Here is a 23,316-nt window from a genome sequence, read left to right as displayed (position 1 = left end):
CTGCTCCCATTCCAGCGTGGCGGGGCTTCCTGTTCAGGCACTGGGGGAGACATGCTAATAATGTTCCTGCAGCCTGCTGAAGCACGATAAACAAGCTTTGACTCTGCAAAACATCAGTGGATGACATTGCAAACCCAAGCAATAAACCCTCCACCCCTGAGCCTTTGAGTAGCGGTGTCTCTCCAAACGCAGGAGCAATTTCTCCAGGAGTGAGTCCAGCAAGGGTATGGATGGAGGCTGTGCTATTGCTATGGGGCCAGGACTAGGCATGGAGTAGGGGTCAAGAGGTGGACACTGGGTGTATATGTGTGGGGAAGACACTGGCATGGTGCCTTTTGCCAGCTCAGAGTGTGCAACAAGGGCACAGTCCAACAAGGGCACCACGCTAGGCACCAGGCTTCTCTGCCGTCACGCTGTGTCTCCCTCCTTTCTCTGCCTTCCCTGCGAGTGACCAGAAAGGCAGATGGCTGCCTATGGCCAGCCTTCTTCAGCATAACTGTCACAGTGCCAGGGCACACAGCTCTACCTGAGCAAGTGCGTTTCAGCAATAAAAGAACCTACACGCCTGCTACTGAGCTGAGAGCCATTCCAGTGCAGCCAGGGCACTGGCCAGAGAACAGGCTACAAACCCCACCCAGGGGTAAGCCCCTTGGCTTAGAATACGCACTCCCTCCCATGGCTCTGCAAGTTCTTCAAGGGGTCTTTCCCATGGGTGCTCCACCTTTTGGTGCATCAGCATCACTGCACCTGCAATCGGAGATTTGTGACAGCAGTGGCCATGGCCAGCCACGCACACGGAGAGCCAGTGTGTGTTCTGAAGGGGCTACGCACAGGCGCAGCCAGCCACCTCCTCGGTTCCTTCTCAACCACCGCCAGCTTCGGTTGCAGATCAGCAGACTCCCTTTACCTCATTGACTAGTTACATACTTACCTAGCTATAGACAGTTTTACCTCAGAAACTCTTTTCAAGTTCATACAGACAGTCCCGGGGTTACATACAAGATAGGGACTGTAGGTTTGTTCTTAAGTTGAATTTGTATGTAAGTCGGAACTGGTACATATTGTAGGGGAAACTCTAGCCAAACATTTCTCCAGAGCTCAGTTTTATTCTCCCACACCTCACTTCCCTCAGTCCTTTATTCTCAAGCTGAGTTGTCTGCTGAGAGAAGCCGCTCCGCGTCTCCCTGGTCTGCTGGGGGCGGGGGGCGCGCGCTAACTTTGCGTCTCCCTGGTCTGCTGGGGGGAAGCAGCTAGTGCAGCGTTGCCTCACCCCGTTTGTAAGTAGGGATCTGATGTAAGTCGGATCCATGTAACCCGGGGACTGCCTGTACTTCGATTTTAGGGATAGTTTAAAAAGAGAGAGAGCGCGCCTCAGTGGACAAGCGCTTAAAGGGGCATACCAGTTCTGTGCAAACTGCCAGCTCTCTAGGACATGCCAGGTTTGCCCAGCTTCAAAAGGTGGCTGGGCTGCAGGCTATCCATTTCAGTTTCACTCGGGCATGAACAGTGTGTTCGCTGTCTTGGGGAACGACATGCCACAGAAGCGGACACCCCAATCCAGAAGTTCGAGAGAACTACAACTGAAAATGCTCCAGCTGGAGAAAAAGGCTCGGTCAGCTTCTGACCCCATGCAGTCTACCCCTCCCAGACAGAAATCACTTTGGACGGGATCGGAGAGAGTGGCTCCCACCAGGTTGAACCCTAAAACCGGGGAAAATAGTAACCCTAAGAAAAGGTCTATTCTTCCTCAGGGACTGACTCTCCCCTGGGAAGTGTTTTGTCCACAAAAACACTGCACCCTCCCCCGCCCCAACACCCAGCTCAAAAGGGGTCAGACAAGCCGCATGCCAGCGGGACTTGGGAGGAAAAAAGCCGAGACCCCCAAGCACACAGAACATGCCTCAGACAAAACAAAATACAGGACTATGTAGCACTTTAAAGTGCTTCATAGTCCTGTATTTTGTTTCAGCTACACCAGACTAACACGGCTACATTTCTATCACTATGCCTCAGATAAGACATTGACAGAGGCAAAGTGCAAAGCCTCCTCGTCGGCACCAATTAAAATACCCATGGCACCATCACGGCTCGAAAGAAACAATGCTCTCAAGCGGCACCGAGCACGAGCATTTTATCTGAGGCGGCACCACCAAAGCACTTGGCGCCAATCTCACATTCAAAGCAGCTGACGTTCCAATTAACGCCGCTGCACACTCCACACGCCTCTTCCCTCCACTACCATCCACTCTCCCGCTGCTACTGCACTTCACAACAGCAGCGGAGGTACTGGGGATGCTTCTGTTTGGCACCGACAGTACCCTGAACACCTCAAGGTGTACTTTCTCAGCTACTCCAGCCAGTTCAGCTGTCCTAGTATTTAGTGACGATGAGGACAAGGTGACCTCCACACTTATCGCAACACTCCTTCCCTAAGTCTCAAAAACAAATTCAACAAAGGCAGCTCCCACAGTGGGTCCCTCCACCTATTATACCTAACTGACCATACTGGGACCCTTAGGCGGCTTATCAACTACAACAGCCATCTCCAGCACCACGGTCCCATGCAGTCCATAGAGCAATACAGCTGGGATGCAGAGGAACAGGATATGGATATTACTGGGGACAAACAGAGATCACCCTCTTCTCCACTCACACATCCTTCATCCACACCTCTTGACGATACCATCAACCACAAGGGATGATTTTAAATCGTTCCAGGAGTTTTTCAGGAGAATGGCAGACACCTTAGAGATTTCCTTGTGAGATATGCTGCTGATGCAACACAAGCTTACAAACATCCTGCACACGTCTCTCCATGCAAAAGTGGCCTTCCCCATGAATGAGGCGCTCATGGATCCTTCCAAGAATATATGGCACACAACAGCCACAATTCCACCAGCATCCAAACCAGCAGACAGAAAGTACTGTGTCGTTCCAAAGGGAGCAGAATTCCTGTTTTCCCACCTGACACCAAACTCCCTTGTAGTAGAAGCAGTGAATCAAAGAGGGAAGCCAAAAGTTATACATACAATTCCCTGCGACAGGGATTGAAAGAGGCTGGATGCAGTGAGGAAACAGGCATATCCATCAGCAAGCCTCCAGATCAGAAGCCAACTACGTTGTTTTACTAGCAAAATATACACATCATATTTTCAGTCAACTAACATCTTGCATTCTGTCCCTCCCAGACAAGAAAAGAGAAGAGTTTAAATCAAACATTAAGGAGGGCATACTAATATCCTGTACAGCCCTACAGGCCACGTTGGACTCAGCGGACACAGCAGCCAGATCCCTGGCCTCAGCTGTGGTAATGAGGTGAGCATCTTGGCTTCAGCTTTTGGGCTTTCTGAGAGGTCCAGTCCGTTGTAGAAGACCTCCTGTTCAAGGTACAAAGCTCTTTCCTGAGTCCACAAACACTTCTCTGCATAACGTGAAGGATTCCAGGGCCATACTCAAGACTCAGGCATTCAGGTACCTGTTACAAAAAGAAAATAAAACAGATCATTCCACCAAAGATACATCATTCAACCAACAACGACAATATGACAACAGACGCCGACTATGCCAAAACAGGCGTAGACAGGCCTTCGATCAGTTCTCCACTCAATAACTATCAACATCCAGGCAACAGTTTTGAAGTCCTGGTTGAGGGTCTGACAACCCTGAAATTTCCTAGGCAGCAATCTGAACCATCTACAGTACAATAGACTAGCCAACTTTTATCTAGCCTGGTGTGCCATCACCACTGACAACTGGGTTCTGGAAATTGTGAGAACTGGCTACTACATCCCATTTTTAGTTGTCCCACCCCCCTTGCCTCCCTCTTCAGGGACCCCTCTCACAAGAACTTGCTCATGCAAGAGGCGGAACATTGCCTAAGGCCAGGCGCCATAAAAGAGGTACCACAGCAAAACAGGAGCAAAGGTTTTTACTCCCACTATTTCCTCACCACCAAGAAGTCGGGCTGCTGGAGACCCATTTTTTGGACCTCTGCAGGTGCAACCATTTTGTTAGATACCAACGCTTCAAGAAGGTTACTCTGGCCACCGTTGTACCTGCCTAGAAAAAAGAAGCATAGTTGTCTACCCTCAACCTCCAGGATGCTTATTTCCATATATCAATACACCCATCACACAGGACATTCTTCTGTTTTACAATAAAGGACAGACACTTCCAGTACAGGGTGATACCATTCAGACTCTCAACAGCCCCACGAGTATTCTCAAAGGTACTAGCACTAGTAGCAGCACACTTGTGGAAAAGGCGCATCACGATATTTCCATGCCTGGACAAAGTGGTTTTTTTTTTGTTAAAAAAAAAATGGTGCCGGTACTCCAGGGGAAAAGTTGTTGAGCTCTGACTGAAGGTGCCTGTACTGCGTACCGAGCAGTACCGTCACAAAAAAAGCACTGCCTGGACAACTGTCTAGCAATGGGCCCTACACAACAGAACACACAATAGGCGGTCTCAATAATCAGAACCCTCTTCAACACACTCGGGCTCCAGATAAACACAGCAAAGTGTACCTTGATCTCAACTCAAACCCTAAAATGTATAGGGGCACATTTAAACTGCACAAAGACCAGAGCCTCCTTTATCACACCACAGATGGGTCACAACCAAGAAAGCAACAGCACAGACCAGCCCGCTCATAATGGCGTGACTATGCCTACAAATACTGGGGCAAATGGCAGCAGCCAATGCTCAACTACATATGGGACCATTACAAGCTTGGCTACGCACAACCTACCGGCCACGTATTCATCCCTGGAACAAATATCTCACCCTGCCGAACAAGATAAAATCCTCTCACACGTGGTGGACCCTACATGACAACATATGCATAGGCATCCCTTTCCAACGCAATCCACCATCAGCAACAATCATGACAGATGCCATGCTTTTGGGTTGGGGGCATACCCGCATCACAAGGTTGTACAGGGACAATGGACCCACAACGAGACCAAATACTACATAAACTTGCGAGAACCATGGTAAAAAATTCTTGCAGGCATTTTCTTCTCCTGATTCAGAACAGCACAATGCAAATCCTAACAGACAATGTCGCCATCAATGGGCAGGAAGGGGCACGCTCAGACCAACTATGCCAGGGGGCTATTTGCCTCTGGGTATGGTGTATCCCATGCAACATACACCTGATTGCAACTTACCTCCCAGGCAAAGACAACATACTAGCAGACAACCTAAGCAAACAATTCCCACAGAACCACAAGTGGGAGATAATCCAATCAGTGCTCACTCACCTCTTCAAAAAGTGGGGTTCCCAACAGTGGACCTATTCGCTACACACACAAATGCTCGCTGCCCACAATACTGCTTCAGAGTGGGCATAGGCCCCCGCTCCCTGGGAGATGCCTTCAGTATACAATGGAAGGCGACCCCAGGCATATGTACTTCTACCATTTCCCCTGATATAACAGGTGATCCTCAAGATCAGACAGAACAGGGCCAGAGTAATCCTAGTAGCACCCAACTGGCCCAGAGAGACGTGATACCTGTACCCCTCACAGATGACCGACTAGCCGCCACATCAGTTCCTACCAGTCTCATCTCTCCTCATGCAGCGAAATGGTCAGATTTTCCCATCCAGCCATCCACAAGTTACACCTCCAGGCGTGTCCCTCCAGAACACCAGGGAAAAGACCTTCCCGAACTCAGTGCAGCTCATCCCCACAAATTCCAGAAGACCTACAAACAAGAAAGACATATACTAAAAAATGGAGATGGTTCACGGCCTGGTGCGCAACCCATACCTATGAACTTGCCCACACGGGAATATCACAATCCTACAATACCTATTAGAACTGCACAACACAGGCCTATCCCTGAGTTCCATAATGGTGCATCTTGCTTCCATCTCTGCTCTCCACAACCCCATACAAGAATACTCGATCTTTACGCACCCTTCTGTCAAATGTTTTATATGGGGCCTCCACGACATATTTCCTTCACGCAAGGACCCAATTCCGGTATGGGACCTGAATCTAGTACTAAAAGTCCTTATGGGTAAACCTTTTGAGCCTCTAGCCACTTGCTCTCTACTACACTTATCAATGAAGGTGGCCTTCCTCGTAGCGATCACGTCTGCCAGACGAATTGGTGAAATGGCAGCCCTAATGGTGGATCCCCCATACACAATATTTCACAAGGATAATGTGATTCTGTGGACTCATCCCAAATTCCTCCCAAAAGTACTCATCTCATTCCATTGCAATGAACCCATATACTTACCCATCTTCTTCCTGAAGCCAGGTAGCACAGCACGTCAACATGAGGACAACAAGGGAGTGGCTTTTCATACCCTGGATGTCTGCAGGGCACTCACCTTCTACCTGCAATAGACAAAGCCCTTTCGCAAAACTCCTTGGTTGTTCATTTCATCTATGGAAAGATTGCAGGGATTACCTATATCAAAGCAAAGACTTTCCAAATGGGTTTCTAATTGCATAAAACTAGCATATACCCTAACGCAGAGAGCGCCCCTACCCAGCATGCGGTCTCAGTCTACAAGGGCATTCCTACAGGGTGTGCCCACAGAACACATCTGCAGGGCCGCCACATGGGCGTCAACACATACCTTCTCGCAACATTATGTGATACATACATTTGCCAAGTCAGAGAGAACATCTAGCCACACAATACTCTCGGCTTCACAAGCTCAGCTTTCGAAGCTCCCGCCTCCTACTACGAATACTGCTGTGTAATCACCTAAAGGTTGAGCACCCACGTGGACACTCTTCGAAGAAGAAGGGAAGGTTACTCACATGTGCAGCAACTGGCATTCTTCGAGATGGTTGTCCACGTGAATGCTCCCATCACCCACCCTCCTCCCCTCTGCTTCAGACCTGAATACGTCTGGGTCAGAGAGGAACTGAGGAGGCAGCCAGCTGCGCATGCGCAGTATCCTCTTCAGAACACACTCCTGCACTTCCCATGCATGGCTGGCCATGGGCACTGCTGTTACAAATCTCTGACTGGAGGCGCAGCGGCGCTGACACACCTGAAGTAGAGCACCCGTGGGAACAACCTTCTCTAAGAACTCCAGTTACTGCACTGCTGAGTAACCTTCCCTTGCTTCTTTATGCCGCCTGGGCCACAGCGCTGGCTTCATGGACAAGGAGCTCAGCACACAAAGGGCTTGTCCTTGGGCAAAGCATTGGAAAGCTGCATTCTTGGCTCCCTGGAGGCGTGACATTTGCATCCGCCTCCCCCAGTCACTGACCGTTACTCCTTCACATTGGTTCAGATGATCTCTTAGCACTTCCCAAGGGTTCCACCAGCCATGTCTCCCGCCTCCTCTTGTTCCATATACTCCCCATTAACACACCTCCCCGAATACACTGAAAGCCAAAGCTACTGAAACTTATGTCACGCTGTGAGGTGTGTCCTGGGAATGGCAGCAAAGAGCCACGAGTGCCTCAGCGCCTCCCTACAGAAATGGGTGTAGCTAGGTGCTGGGCCAGACCAGGCCTAGTCCCTGCATGGCGTTTCTGCCCTTACCTCATATCTCAACTGTGTGTAAAACCAGCGTTCTGCTCGTGAGCCAGCACACAGACATCAACCCGTCAGCGTGCCCCAACAACCGTCCCGTCATTTCTCTCTAGCCAGCCAAGGGGCGGGCACTCTTATATGCCCCTTCATACCCCAGAACCTTTGGGGATAACCCTGAGACCTGAGCCTTCCCATCCCACCTAGTGTCCCTGCCCTCTCCCCACCCCAGGTGTGTTCGCAGCAGCCAGCCTTCAGCCCAAATGGAGAGCAAAGGCAGAGCTGCCTCCCTGTGAAGCAGCACTCAGCCATGCACGGCTTTTATCAGGCCAGGGTGCTTCTTCAGCCCTCCCCCATGGCCCAGTTCCTTTCTCCGCCCCAGCACTCCAGAACTCAGGGGACAGAGACTCAGGGGGGCCTAACCTCAGTTTCTCTAGGGGCTAGGGGCCTGATTTCCACCCCGCTCCTCAACTGGGGCAGCCATTGTTCCCCACACAGGGAGTCAAGGTGAGCAGGAGTCCCTACCCCGCCTTGGCCCAGCAGACCTGGAGCCTGTGGGAAGACATTCCCCCTTCTCCCTAACTGTAGTTCCAACCCCCCAGCCATGGGGCTCTGCCAGCAGATGCAAGGTGGGGGTCTTCCTGCCAGTGTGCAAGTGCAATCATCACTGCCCCCTTTGCTTGTGGTTGGCACAGTCCCTTGCAGGCCGGGAGCCAGCGGAGGGGTCAGAGTCTCTGCTCGTGCTTTGTTCCCCAGGAACCTAACCCATAGTTTGCAGCAGGGAGCTTTGATGGGGCAGCATGAGATCTGGCCTGAGCAGCCCTAGGCTGCTTGTGGCTGTGCTGAGACCATGGCCCGTCCTACTGGTCACTGCTGTCTCCTTATGCTCCCCATTGGGCTGGCTGGAGGCAGCTGTTGGCTCGTCTCATTCCTATAGTCAGCTCTTCGGCAGACCTCTTTGTGCAGCCTGCGCTGCTCCGGCAGCAGGGCTTCTCAGCACTCAAGTACAGACCATAAACAACAGGCCAGTGCCCTGTTGCTGTCTTCGGCCTGTGGCCCTGGCGCTGCAAACCCAATGGCAGGCAACTGGAGCCTCCCCACTGGTTTCAAGGCAGGTGCTCTGGGTCAGGCCTCAGGTGCAGGGACCGCCACACAGTGACCCTGCAGCCTTGTAGCATAGGTTGATTGCATGCTGTGCCGAGACTGCGGCCTGTGTGTCAGCAGGAGAGTGATGCAGACAGCGGGGTAAGCCCCATAAGTACAGGAGAGAATGAGCGAGAGTGTTTTCACTCTGAGCAAAACTTAAAAACAGCAAATAGTCCTGCAGCACTTTATAGACCAACAAAACACGTAGCTGGGATCATGTGCTTTTGTGGGCACAGCCCACTTCTCCACTCTGAGTGGTGGTCAGTTACTGGCAGGCTGCAGTCAAACCCACAACAGCCAGGGGCATTCAGCTCAAGCTGAAATGTGCTGCTGGGGCCCATGCTTACTGTAAATGTCTCTGCAACTTCTCAGCAGCAAGCGGGAACATCTCAGTGCACGAGCTGCAGTAAGAGTTTTGTTTCACTTTGGGAATGCTGTATTCCCTTTTGCGTTGAGCCGAGAACAGGGGTTTGTGGGCTCTGTTCCTGGCTCTTCCTGACGTGCTGTGCTACCTGCAGCTTGTCAATCACCTTCTCCTTGTGCTAGCTGGCAAATGGTGATAACTGTTCTTCAGGAATGGCGTAAGGGTCAACTGTTGTTTGTACAGCAGTTTGAGATCTTTTGTATTATGCACAAAGTACTGTTGTTGCTATATATAATTTGCACTAATAGGGGGCGGCCCTTATTGAAAGGAGAAAAGTCTATTATCTCCTTTCACACTGTTACTACCATCATGCCTCTATCTTCCACACACTGCAGAACTACAATGCATTCCATGTAACAAGAACGGGCACTTCCATAGTGCTCGCCATGCTTGGATCTCAACGTCTTCGGTATTCTCCACTAGCTCCTCTTAGCAACAGACCAAGAGCAGAAAATAATTCATGTGCTGGGTAAGAGATTTACACCATCAATCTGAGACAGGAACTTCCTTCAGTTGCTCTTGTTGTGGAGCTCATGTATGTCTTCCTCAATACATAACATTAAATGTCTCTAGTGAAAATGCTTCTTGTGAATGCTTCACCTGCTAATTTTATTATTCAGCATAACAAGCTGAAAAAGGATCATTATTTGCATTTTTTAAATCTACTTAGAGCACAGTATCAATTACAGAGCTTTCCTATGGTTCACATGGTATCCCGGCAGGCTCCAAATATTAACACATTTCATCCTTCACAATCTGGATATCTTGCCCTGTTCTCCTAGAATACCATAAAACAAGAAAAGAGTTTTAGCAAATATTCCTGGGGAGACATTTAGGATTTCCATCTAGCAAATAGAAAAAGAATTGATTTCCTAAAAAGGGTGTTCAATTTGCCATACACAATGTGAGCATTATTACATATCTAAACTGTGTACAGAATTAGAATACTAATCAGTTCTATGCATAACTGGTTATTTGTATGCACAGTTATCCAATCTGAAGACTTAAGCATGCTAATTTAATGTGCAAATTAAGCATACAATGGTGCTTTTGTGCATCTAATTATATAAAATGCAGCAGATTGCAGACATCCTTTTCAAATTGAAGCCAAGTCTGTTTGCTCTTGGTTTCCATGGGATGTAAACCAGGGCTAAATTGGCCCAGCGGAGTCATAGAAAAATATTGGCTTAGGGAATACAAAGAAACTGCACTGATCTCCAGAGCTGACAGCTCTGTGATCTAGGTCTGACACAGGCCAATGACTCACTGTGCTCTGACCATTTCAGAAAACAGTATTTTCCTGGCTCTTGGTGAATAGCCACTGCCAGACAGCACAGGTGCATGTGTGCAAATGTGTAACTGACTAGGCATCGGACTGGGAACTGCACAGGACAATCCAGGTGCAAGGGAGCACGTGCAGTTTGCTAATTTGTTTAAAAATCTGGCTTCAGGGAAAACCCTCCATTCTGTCAGAAAAGTACAATGTCACTTGGGGCCAGGTTGGAGGTCTCATCCTGGGACCATTTTGATTTTCTAGCGCCCAGCCAAGAAGATCTGGAAGGATGTAGCAAGAGCCCTGGATTCACTCACAGTGGCAGAGCGTTGCACTGTTAATGATGCACATGTGAGGAAGCAACACTGTCATGGGCTACAAAACTACTGTACTCAGGAGGAGCTAGAACTGACTCTAGGCCTGGCCTGGAATGAGGGGCAGCGCACCAGCTGCATTGCCCAGGAGGAGCCCAAGGAAATGCTGTGGTCCAGATTCACAGCTGATGCTCCCATTACCTGCAGAAAGTGAAGTGATTTATCCCTTCACTGCTGCTCTGGGTCAGCAGTTTAGGTAAGTGTTTCATTTACATAATTGTGTCATGGCGCTGTTTCAAACAAGTGCCATTTCCAAACTGAAACTGCAGTTTAGACACGTTTTTTCCGTCAATGGGGTACACCTTTTCAAAAGATCCTGTACTCCTTTTCGAAAGAGCCTGTACTCCTCAAAAAGGATCTTTCGAAAAGGCACCGCATTGTCAGAGAAAACGCGTCTAAACTGCGGTTTCAGTTTCGAAATGGCGCTTGTTTGAAACAGCGCCATGATGCGATTATGCAAATGAAGCATGGGATATTTAAATCCCCGCTTCATTTGCACTTTCAAAGTGCTTCCTTTGCATCCCTCTGCCAACAGAGGGGTGTAGTTTAGACGTAGCCTGAGAGAGGCGGGAGCAATTCACCCTCAGGGCAGCGCAGGAGGGGGAAAGAGTAGCCCCACTAGTTTCGAAGTGCCTAGACAGGGGTTCTCACGTGGGGTTATCATCTGAGTCACACTCTACGAGATGAAACTGCCCATGCGCTAGAAAGGCCTGATGACTGGGGAACAGGGGCAGTGTTCCCTGTAAGCTGTGCACTCATGCGGCTGCTCCGGAGAGATCCAAATGCTGCCCAGCTGATTAGCAGAGCTCCCACAGCCACTGTGTTTCTACTGGTGATGCACATTCGCACATGCTTTGGTGCTCATTTACTCCACAAAAGGATGGAAAAGATTAGAGTGAACATTGGCCGTGTTGGACTGAAAGAGTTATTCTTTTAATATTTGTATTTTAGGATTAGCAATGTAAGGTAATATATTATCACATTTAATATTTTATTAAGCTAAGCCCTTTAGTGAAATATATATTTCTTTGTGTTAAAGTTTAGTAAGCTTAGTAAGTAAAGAGACAGAGTTTTGGTATTGTGTCTATGTTAATGAGATTAGAAATATTGAAGGCCTAGGCCTTTGATGTGAATTGTTTTGCTTTTGCTTAAAATAAAACACTGCTGTTTACCTTTGAAGGATTCTGTGAAAAAGACTTGTTTGTGTGAATGAGAAATGTATCAGCATAAATATAAAAGGCATGAAGGCCACCGTTAGACCCAGATTGCCAAGAAAGGAGGAGGCAATGTGGGTGAAGACATCCTGTGAAAGACAGACGGCGAAGAGACATATTGGCATCAGAGGAAATATCAGTGCGTACCTATAGTCAAGAATTGATCAGATTGGCAGATTGACAAGTCTAAAGTGGAGCGAGCACCCCCAAAAGACAACTGATTACAGGATGAGCTTCTTGGAGATGTCTGGAATGTCAACATCAAAAAATAATAGTAACCAGTCACAGACTGACACGGCAAAATCCACAGAGGAAAGGATTATAAAAGCAGGGTGCTTTGCCATGGAACTTTGGATTCGTCCTGCCACTATGATCACGCAGCCGACAGAGTTCAGCTCCCCCTCTGTGATCACTCTGGCTGATCCAGGTAACTATGACATCGGGGGGGGGGTGTGTGTGTGTGTGTGTGTGTGTGTGGGTGTGGGTGTGGGTGTGGGTGTGTGTAGATGCTGCCTTTTCCCCTATAAAAGATCTGGTGTGCTTCGTTTAAGCATAACACGTGGGTCTCACCCCTGGCCTTTAGGTTAGGCTGGGACAGCCTGTGAACCCTGCCCGGCCCCGCTCTGTCAGCCTAAGGCAAAACACTATGTGTGTGATCATCCATGCGTGAGCAATAGCAGGGCTTGCCCTTACCTTCGCATGATACAGAGCAGGCACTCGTTGCTATAGGTGTTTCCATCAGTCCCGCAGACAGGCCTGTGCAGCAAGGGGCAGGCTGGTGCCAAGGCAATGTGCTCACATGTTGGCTGGAAAGGCAGAAGCCAAACAGTGATCAAATTCCTCCCGTCACAGCGTTACAGCAAATGGAGAACCCCTGTGCTGGTGACAACCTCCCTGTGCTAGGCTGAATTATTCCCCATGCCCATGCGGTTTCCCTGCTATGGCTGAGTGCCTGAGCTCAGGCAGGGGGTCTGGGAAATGGACAGCATAGCCTGTGTCTGCAGTGGGAAGTATGAATGATGCGGGGGGGCTGTATGAACTGAATCGATGGGGCAGCCTGGACAAGAGTCCTCCTCCTTCCTTGACCCCCCTTGCATCTTCTTGTGCTTTCAGCTCTGCCCATGCTCATGGGATGGGTCCTCTGTTCACGCAGGGCTGGCAACGCTCACAGCTCTTGTTTTCCCCACAGCCCACGTTACAGTGAGCCCCTGTGCTCTCCCCCTCCCAATTACCCTGCTCAGAGCATTGGTTCTGTACATGAACAAAACAGAAGACAACAGCAGGATCCTACTTACCACTCTTGCAGCACCTCCTTCCTGACGCCCTGCCCCTGAAAAGGAAGGGAGCCAATCAAACCCAAGAGCAGGAGGCAGAGGAAGCCAGGGACAGCTAGGTAATGGGCCAGTTGGTCTTGCTCATGGAGCACGAGGCCAGGCACCGGGCTACAGAGCACCCAAGGGGAAAGCAAGCCACACTTTGGAGCAGCGTGAGAGCTCAAACCCAGCTGTTGCACCGGCTTCCCTGCCTGCTGATCAGTCCTGTTTCAAGTCACACACAAAAATTAACCGTTTGGTTACAAGTTCCAACCGGGTCCAATCAAATTTCAATCTTAGGCGCAGTAAATTCAAAGGGAGAGACTAGAAACTAAGCACTGAGGCTGTTTTGATCATTGTCATGCCCCACCCATATTATCTCTCACCTGCTCAGTGCTTTGCTCACTGATGCCACAGGGCAGGGCCGGTAGCATGCCCAGTGGTGGGGAGCAGTCACTGCAGCAGAGGAATACATTGCTGCCTCAGACAGAGCTAGATCTAATCAAGCCTGCCTTCAGAAGCTGGGTTGGGGAGGAGAAAGAACGGGGTAAGGGCTGCAGGGGAGTGCCAGTAAGGATGATGCTTACTTGTTAACCATTTACATCCCTAGTGTAGGCAGGGAGAGAAGATGTTGCTGGGCCTAGCTGCAAGAATGAAAAAGAACAAGGAAAACTGCTTATTGGGAGAAAATGATGTGGATGAAGATGTGGATATGGCTGCATGAATCAACTGGTTTGTAGCTGAAATAGTTCACTTTGCAATGCATCATTCTTCAAGCCTCTCTCTGTGCCTTTGCTGTGTTGGATGTTGATAGAAAAAAAAGTTTAGCTGAACTAAACCTTATGGCTTGTTTAATTGGTTAACTAGGTTTAGAAGCTATCACCCAAGTATACAGTGCAGAAAGTTGCAGGAAGAGAAATCCAGAGTTGCCAGTTGCCACTAAGTGTCATTTTCTTATTTTATATTACCTAACATATGCCCCTGATTTTAGAACATTGTGGGGACGCCATAAGTCTGTTCCCTAGTTTACTTCAGAATAACTCAGCTTTCCCAAGGGAACCCCATTCTGTGCTTGTTTCCTCAAAAATAGAGAAGCCCGTGAGTTCAATGGGAGTACCTCCAAAATTAAGTGCACTGCAAGCACAGTCAGTTTTAGCTTTTTGGTGACTTGATTTAAATCAGTGATTTTTTTGTGTGATTAAATTGTGATTTAAATTAATCTACTCTACAACACACCATGTGTGTCTTCACGCACTCACACAAACACGCTGTTTTTCATATTCACTTTCCTGCCGGCGCTGGTAAATGCAGCGTGTGAGGAGGGGGACTGATATCTACTGCCAGCACCAAGCCCCCTGCAAATCTGTATTATTGGTATTGTTCCTTCCTGCATTGCACGTACATTCCCTGCACATTTATTCTGTCCAAGTTCTGTTATTTTAGGGTTTTTCACTGGTCTGTGCATTTCATGATTTTTATTTCTCCCTTACATTTACATTTATTCCATGAGTTCGACAATGCCTAACTTGTCCTGGCTGAAGGGGCCCAATGGTAATGACTTAAAAGATATGTATAATAGCTAGGTTTTTCACCACTGGGGAGAGACACCTGCATATTGATGCATCTAACAAAATTCATCCCGCACATGGGTAGAAAGAATTAGAGGAAACACTGGACACAACCCCTCACTAGTCTGGATTGCACCCCCAGAATGTGATCATGAGACTAAGGATGTTAAGGACTAGGTGACTAGTCAACTATCCAATAAGCAAATGATAGAGGCGGGGAGGGGTACTTCAAAGCGTGGCGTTTGCATGGAGCCCGGGGTGAGCTGGGGAGTCCCCAGTTGACCCAAGCTCCGTGTGGAATTTCAAAGTATGGAGCCCGGGGACTGCAGGGGATTTCCGCTTTGAAATGCACAAGAGCACTCACTGGTGGCCCCACTAATCAACTGTTCCCACCAGGGCCTCTCACCCATTGCAATCAGCTGTTTGTAGCATGCATCGCTGGGAGGAGGGGGGCAGAGGGAGGGCTTTAGACAGGGGAGTTTGAGAGGGAGTGAAGAGATCCCACCGCTGAACAGACAAGGTGAGTGTACTAGCTTTGGGGGGAGTGAGTTTGCTTGACTGCATTTTTTTCAGTTTCAGGTGATTTTAGTTACTGTGTCAGTTGGGACTGGGTGTCTGGGAGTGTTTGATTGTTCCCTTGATTAGCCTCACTCAGCCTTGTGAATCCCCCCCCATGGTTAACAAGGGGGTAGGACTGATCTAGAGAAGAGGCTTTAAAAGCCAGAGGCAGAGTGACCTAGGGTGCAAAGCAGACAGGGCTGCAGGCTGCTTCCTACTGATCAACAAAGATACCCAGATACAACATTGGTAAGGGGGTGAAGTGAAGGAATGCTAATCTGTATGATACTCTCTAGCCACGAGGTGGCGCTGTGCACAAGAGCTTAGCTCCCTTTCTCAGCTATACCTGGCCATGCATCAGAGGAGCTTGCAGGGTGCACATCTGCTGTGTATCTCTCTGGGAAGTACACTCTGCACTCAGTCAACAGCTGATACAGAAGCCTGACCAGCTAAGAACAACCCTGCACCCACAGTGTACAAGGCAGGGTACAGCCCACTCAGCCTGCCCACATGGCCCCTGTGCACTCTGTCCCCCATGAGCATCTCCCACTGCCCCGGGGCATGGTGCATCCCCTGGAGCCCATCCGCATAGGCCCTGCAGTGTGTGTGGCCACCTGCACAGCCCCTGTGCGTGGCGCATCCCCGGGAGCCTGTCTATCCCCCTGCACCTCTTTGCCTGCTCCACCAAGCTCCCCACCTACAGCTCTTCACACCCTCCCACAAATCCCCAAGTCCCCTTGCCTGTCACACTCTCCTCTTTGCCTCCTGGGGAGTTCCCCTATTTCTTCTGCTCATGCCTCTTTGTCCCGTGTCTGCCTTTTGTGTCTCTTTGAACTCTTCAAGTCCACCTGTGACGAGGCAGCAGCGCCCCACACTCACGCCGGATGCGCCAGGGCCTTAGCTGAGCCCTGCGCACCCGTCGAGCTGGAGGCGATAACGCCCCACCTCCGGAGGCAGCCTTGCAGCACATGCACCCAGGCTGCCACCAATGGCAGGGAGAGAGCGCCCAGATGGGGGCAGATGGCGGGGCCGGAAGTGACGGGCCGACATCCCGAGCGCAACCCCGCCCTGTGCTTGCGGCGGGGAGTTCAAAAACAGGCCACCCTCGGCCGGGGGGAAGGTGGAGGAGCAGGAAGCAGGGGAGGAGCCGGTGGAGAGGATCCCCTCTCAGAGAGGGCACCACAAGACCAGTGAGCCTGAGACACTTCAGGTGGCGGAAGGTCAGGCGAGTCTGTAAGAGGTAAGGCGGGGGAGAACCTGCGACTGGCGGGTAGGAAGTGGCCTAGGGAGGAGCCCGGGGGGTTGGTGCAAAACGGGAAACTCCCCACCAAGCGGACAGGGCTTTGCCACCCAGTCCTCAGGGCCCTGGGCCGGAACCCGGAGTGAGGCTGGGCCCGGGTCCCCCTACCACGCACCGGCGGCTGTGAAAGTGGTGCGAGTAGCTGTGGTGGCGTGGAATCCGAGACTGATCCGACCGGGACTGGGTGGGTGGAGAGACTACACTGTAAGACTTATAAGGATCACTGGTGAAGGGATGGGGTTTGGGACTTGCGTGTGGGCTGCGATGTAGCAACCGCTCTTCGGGGTCCCGGGGTGCTGCCCCGGCAGGACTAAAGGGGAAGTTCGGTGGGCAGCCCCAGAGAGGCAGCACCCGGCTGGGCCATTGGGTTTCCCATGCTGGGCATGGCCCCCAGTTGGAGGCCAGAGTAATACAGGCACCAGTCCCAGAGGTGAGGGGCGTCCCCCCCCCCCCACACACACACGCACAGAGCCCTGAGGGTCGGTGGGCTGACACCCCCCTACATGGCTCTTTGGCTTCTTCCCTGAAGCAGCCACAGGGCAGGGGTGTCCTCGGTGGTTGAGATGGAGCAGGGGAGGTGAGAGGAGCAGTGCTGATGGGGCCATGGGGCTGAGCAGGAGCAGGGCTTTGGAGCAGAGCATAGGCAGGGCTGCAGTCTTGGTGCCCTGTCGATGTCAGCTTTCCAAAGGAGTAGTATGGCACAGTACCATAAGGCTGGGCACTGTATCCTGTTTGGGAAGGGTTAACCTCCCCTTCCGCCACAACACTACAGTGAATGTCCTTGACCTGTATAAAAAGATCCCTAAATTGGGTGAGAGTTAGAGGAAGAGGAACAGTTTGCTTGTCTGCCTGAGACTGCAAGCTCCTCAGGGGCTGGCAGGAAAGTCCCAAACCCAAAAATCCAGCTAGTCCTAAAATTCTACACCCATTGTCTCTGAAAGTTTCCAGCAGATTTTCTCGTGTCCGCTGGTAGACAGAACACAGGCTAGCGTGATGGTCCAGCAGTAACACAGCGCGTTTGCTGTACAGTCTGCTGGGGGAAATTGCATTGGCCTTTGCTGGGTTTCTCCATTGCATCCTGCCAGTCCATGTTATTTTACAAAGCTTTGTTCTTTGAGATGTGTTGTTCACGTCCATCCCAATTCAGGTGTACGTGTGCCATGTACACAAGCATCAGAAACTTTCCCCTAGCAACTCCCATAGGGTCAGCTGTGGAGACCCCTAGAGAGGCGCCACTATAGTTTGGGAGTTAACAGGGAGTAATTAATCACTGGAACCATTTACCAGAGGTTATGGTAGCTGATACAGCTATTGCCTTTCATGAAGATGGAGTACCTACATTGATGGAAAAAGCTGCCTACCCCACAGGTAGCATTTTCACAAAAAAACTCTCCCGCTGACATAGCACTGTCTACACCAGAAGTTAGATCAGTATAACTACATTGTGCTCAAAATGGGCATTCATCACACCTCTGAGCCATGTCGATGTACCAATACAAGTCTACAGTGTAGACCAGCCACAGAAAATACCACCTCAGCTGGCATTAACTAGTGGCTGTAATTGGTGTACCCAGGATAAGACTGGAGAAAACCCCAGCAATGGAACTGTGCCAAGAATTGCCCATAGCTCCAGAACGCTGCTTCCCTCTGTGACAGTCTGTGCTTTGGGGAAACACCTGTAAACCTCCCCCACCCTTCCCCATCTGTGCATTGTGATGTTGTATGTAAAGCATGCGGGGTATCAGGGAAAAGGTTATGATTGGCTGAACCTGTTTAGTGCCTATGAAGGTTTCAGATTGTGTTGTATGACTGTCACTAAACCAGAGTGTAAGTTGGGGAATCAGCCAGATATCAGCTCTCTAAAGACAACAGCCAGGGGAGGGGGTGTGCACGTCAAACAGCCATTGTCCTATAGACAACCACCTAACCTCAAGAAGATTCTTACCAACAACCACAGGACATACCACACTAATACCAACCCTGGTACCTTCCCTTGCAACAAACCCCGTTGCCAGCTTTGTCCACATATTCATTCTGCTGATACCATTATTGGACCTAACCAAGTGAGTTATAAGTTCAAGAACACACATTCCTGCGCATCCAGAAATATAATTTATGCTATCATGTGCCGAAAGTGTCCATCTGCTATGTACATTGGACAAACGTCTCAGACACTTTGCCAAAGGATCAATGCCCACAAAACAGATATTAGACAGGATCACAAAGAAAAAACAGTTTCTTGCCATTTCAACCAGAAAGGACATTGTCTCAACAACTTGATTACCTGTATCTTGATTCAAAGGCCTTTTAAGACTTCACTTGAAAGAGAATCCTCTGAATTATCCATTCATGCTTAACTTTGACACTTTACACCTAAGTTTGAATAAAGACTCTAATTATCTTACCCATTACAAATATAGCTTCCCCAAATATCACCTCTAATATCATTAGCTCACAGACATTTACCTTCCCCCCCATCCCCCTTCTGTTCTGAAATTTGATTTGTCCTTTTCATATGTGTTCATTTGTTTAATTGTATCCTTTGGTATATATGGTTGTGACAGTTTTCTTCCACTATTTGATCTGAGGAAGTGGGTCTGGCCCACGAAAGCTCATCACCTAATAAACCATCTTGTTAGTCTTTAAAGTGCTACATAGTCCTGTTTATTGTCCAGCAAGGCACCTACAATTTAATGGCTCCCCTGCATGAGGCCAGAGCAGGGGAATTGCTCATCCTTGCTGGGAAACTCAGCAGTGCTCCCACAGATGCCTGGACTTGTGTTCTCCAAGCACATGGAACTGAGGGTAGAAAACCAAACGCGAGGGCCCCTGGACCCTTTCTGCTGCCCCCATGGATACTACAAGCCACAAGCACAGAGAAGACTGAAGACTCACACAGAGAAGACTGGCCACAGTTTTAAGGGACAAACCTGGACATTAAGGACTGCAGTATCCAGAGGGGTGAGAAAAACAACTTAATCTAGATGTTGCCCAGTTTAACAGGGTTGAGAGTTTATACAGCATGCGTCTGTCTTCTTTTCTTTGGGTAACTACTCTAACTTATTGCCTATCACTTAGCTGTCCCTTAAAATTTGTCTTTTGTAGTCAGTAAACACGTGTTACTATTTATCATTCCTTGCCTGAAGTGTCTGGTAAACCCGCTCAGGTTTACAATGGCTGGTGTAGATCCACCTTCCATTGCAGTGTCCTTGCTGTTTGCAGCATGGTGGGGCAGGAGAAAGACACAGTGTGGCCCATGGGTTTGGTTTTGTACCCTTGATGCCATGCGCTTGAGAAGCTCAAGTGGGGACATTGCTGAGTTTCCGACCAAGGTTAAATAGTTCTGCGGGTGTCGCCTCATTGAGGTGAGTCAATGAATTGTAGCTCCGTTGTTGGACAATGGCTGATGAGAGCTGCTCCCCACCTGGGAGCTGGCTACTCTCCTTGCTCTGGTTATTGGAGAACTAATATCTGGCTGATACCCTAGCTTACAGCAAATTGCAATTATAGTCATAGAATCACAGAGCTGGAAGAGACCTTAGAAGGCCGTCAAGTCCAGCCCCCTGCTCAAGGCAGGACCAATCCCAATTTAATCAACCCAGCCAGGGCTTTGTCAAGCCGAGACTTAAACAACTCTAGGGATGGAGACTCCACTACTTCCCTAGGGAACCCATCCCAGCACTTCACCAACCTCCTAGTGAAATAGTTTTTCCTAATATCCAACCTGGACCTCTCCCACTGCAACTTGAGACCATTGTTCCTTGTTCTGCCATCCGTCACTGCCGAGAACAGCCTTTCTCCATTCTCTTTTGAACCTCCCTTCAGGAAGTTGAAGGCTGCTATCAAATCCCCCGACTCTTCTCTTCTGCAGACTACATAGACCCAATTTCCTCAGCCTCTCCTCGTAGGTCATATGCTCCAGCCCCCTAATCATTTTGGTTGCCCTCCGCTGGACCCTCTCCAATGCGTCCACATCCTTCCTGTAGTTGGGGGCCCAGAACTGGACACAATACTCCAGCTGTGGCCTCACCAGAGCTGAGTAAAGAGGAATAATCACATCTCTGGATCGACTAGCAATGCTCCTCTTAATGCAACCTAACATGCCATTAGCCTTCTTGGCTACAAGGGCACACTGTTGACTCATGTCCGGCTTCTCATCCACTGTAACCCCCAGGTCCTTTTCTACAGAACTGCTACTTATCCAGTTGATTCCCAGCCTGTAACAATGCTTGGGATTCTTCCGTCCCAAGTGCAGGACTCTACACTTGTCCTTGTTGAACCTCAGCAGATTTCTTGTGGCCCAATCCTCCAATTTATCTAAGTCACTCTGGACTCTATCCCTGCCTTCCAGCATATCTACCTCTCCCCCTAGCTTAGTGTGATCTGCAAACTTGCTGAGGGTGCAATCCATCCCCTCATCCAGGTCATTAATAAAGACGCTGATCAAAACCAGTCGCAGAACTGAACCTTGGGGCACTCCACTAGAAACCAACCGCCATCCTGATATCAAGCCATTGATCACTACCCACTGGGCCCAACCTTCCAGCCAGCTTTCTATCCATCTTACCGTCCATTTATCCAATCCATGTTCCCGTAACTTGCTGGCAAGAATATTGTGGGAGACCGTATCAAAAGCCTTGCTAAAGTCAAGGTATATAACATCCACTGACTTTCCCATGTCCACCGAGCCAGTTACCTCAGCATAGAAGCTAATCAGATTGGTCAGGCACGACTTGCCCTTCATAAATCCTTGCTGACTATTCCTGATCACCTTTCCCTTCTTCCAAGTGCCTCAAAATGGATTCCTTGAGGATCCCCTCCATGATTTTTCCAGGGACTGAGGTAAGACTGACTGGTCTGTAGTTCCCGGGATCGTCCTTCTTCCCTTTCTGAAAGATGGGCACAACATTTATCTTTTTCCAGTCATCCTGGAGCTCGCCCGATCTCCAAGACTTTTCAAAGATAATGGCCAAAGGCTCCTCAATGACATTTGCCAACTCCCTCAGCACCCTCGGATGCATTAACTCTGGACCCATGGATTTATGTACATTTAGCTTTTCTAAATAGTTCCTAACCTGTTCTTTACCCACCACGGGCTGTCCATCTTCGTCCCATATTGCGTCACTTAGCGCATTAGTCTGGGAGCTGACCTTGTCCGTGAAGACAGAGTCAAGGAAAGCATTAAGTACTTCAGCTTTCTGCACATCATCTGTCACTAGGTTACTGCCCTCATCCAGTAAGGGCCCCACACCCTCTCTGATCACCTTCTTCTTGCTACCATGCCTGTAGAAAACTTTTCTTGTTATCCTTCACATCCCTTGCAAGTTGCAATTCCAATTGTGCTTTCACCTTCCTGATAAGTCCCGAGATACACAATCTCATATGCATCGATAATATACATACTAGAAGGTTTACCAGGCATTGCTTGGGTCCTTCAGAGCAGGGGGCTGGGAATGTGGGGGGAGGGGGGTGCATGAATCAAGGCATGGAGATGTGGGGGGTGTGTGTACGCAGGAGTCAGGGCAGGGGCTAGGAGATGTGGGGGGTACTCACCTTGGCTGCCTGCAGTGGCGAGGGTGGCACTGCTTCAGTGACTTTGGTTTCCTTGGGTACCGTGGGCCACACTGCTCAGCTGGAAGCTCCTCCAGGAAGGCTCGTGCTGCCCAGCCCGGTCCGGCCCAGCCCAGCCTGGCTGGCAGCTCCTCTGGGGAGGGCAGGACTGTGCTATCCGACCCTGGCCGGTGGTTTCTCGGGCACGGGGCTGGGGCCGTGCTGGCTGTCCCAGCCAGCAGCTCTTTGGGGAAGGGGAGTTCCAGTGGTTGGCCCCAGCTGGTAGCTCCACTGCCTGGTCACAGCCCATATCTCCTCCAGGAGTGAGGGATGCTGGCTGGCCCAGCCCATGGCTCCTTGGGGGAAGGGTCCAGGGCTCCACTTCTTGATGCTGGTGGTGCTTCCAGGGGGCCATGGTGGTGGGGCCACATGCTGAGATGGTGACCCAAGGTGCACTGCTCTCTGCCTCAGTGCAAGTGCTGCTGGTGAGCATGCATCCCACTGACATTAAGGAGCATAGTGTTGACATGCAAAAGTGATGTAATTACGCAGCAGCTGTTTGTCAATGTAACTGTGGTCAACTTCATTCTGTAGTGTAGACTTGCCCTTAATCTCTAAGAGAAACGATGCACCATTCCTGGCAATGCTCTTGCCAGAAGGGGCAGCTACTAATCTACTACATGCTCCATCCTTACGAACGGCCATAGTGGGTCAGACCAAAGGTCCATCCAGCCCAGTAGCCTGTCTGAAAGAAGGAAAGCAACTGCCGCTGTTGGCAAACAGGAATGTCACAAAATTCAGTACAATGAGTATTTCAGTGTGACTGGAGTTTTGGACGAGAGCCAGACAAGTCTGTCACTGATAGGACTGGATAGAAAATATTTTTAAAATTAAACTATTGACACGTTTTCTTCCCAAAAGTTAAAAATTTCGGCACAGTGGCACCTGGTGTGGGCTTGCATGCATGGTGGGGTAATGCGCCTTATGGGATATGATTTAAGAACATAACATAAGAATGGCCATACGGGGTCAGACCAAAGGTCCATCTAGCCCACAGTGGCCAATGCCAGGTGTCCCAGAGGGAGTG

At 49.8% G+C, this 23,316-nt stretch overlaps 1 protein-coding gene across 9 annotated transcripts in view; it reads right to left on the bottom strand.

Annotated features, from left to right (window-relative positions):
- Nucleotides 1-3,083: 3,083 nt before the first annotated feature.
- Nucleotides 3,084-23,316, bottom strand: part of SPINK4 (serine peptidase inhibitor Kazal type 4) — a 112,891-nt gene continuing 92,658 nt past the window's right edge. For 2 of the 9 annotated variants that reach the window (XM_089779132.1, XM_089779138.1), the window contains exons 1-6: nucleotides 13,236-21,369; nucleotides 12,634-12,746; nucleotides 6,253-6,353; nucleotides 5,563-5,709; nucleotides 3,950-4,059; nucleotides 3,084-3,475 (exon numbers count right to left, since the gene is read on the bottom strand). In XM_089779132.1, coding sequence (XP_089635258.1) covers nucleotides 16,737-17,816 — 1,080 coding nt within the window. In that variant the 5' untranslated portion in view covers nucleotides 17,817-21,369 and the 3' untranslated portion in view covers nucleotides 3,084-3,475; nucleotides 3,950-4,059; nucleotides 5,563-5,709; ... (1 more) ...; nucleotides 12,634-12,746; nucleotides 13,236-16,736. The other 7 variants (XM_089779140.1, XM_089779139.1, XM_089779134.1 and 4 more) reach the window with 7 other exon arrangements.

Source organism: Pelodiscus sinensis, chromosome 6 (assembly GCF_052426305.1).
Source record: "Pelodiscus sinensis isolate ZL-2025 chromosome 6, ASM5242630v1, whole genome shotgun sequence".
Taxonomy (NCBI): domain Eukaryota; kingdom Metazoa; phylum Chordata; order Testudines; family Trionychidae; genus Pelodiscus; species Pelodiscus sinensis.
Note: the sequence above shows the minus strand (reverse complement) of the source record. Positions and strands in the feature narration are given on the sequence as shown.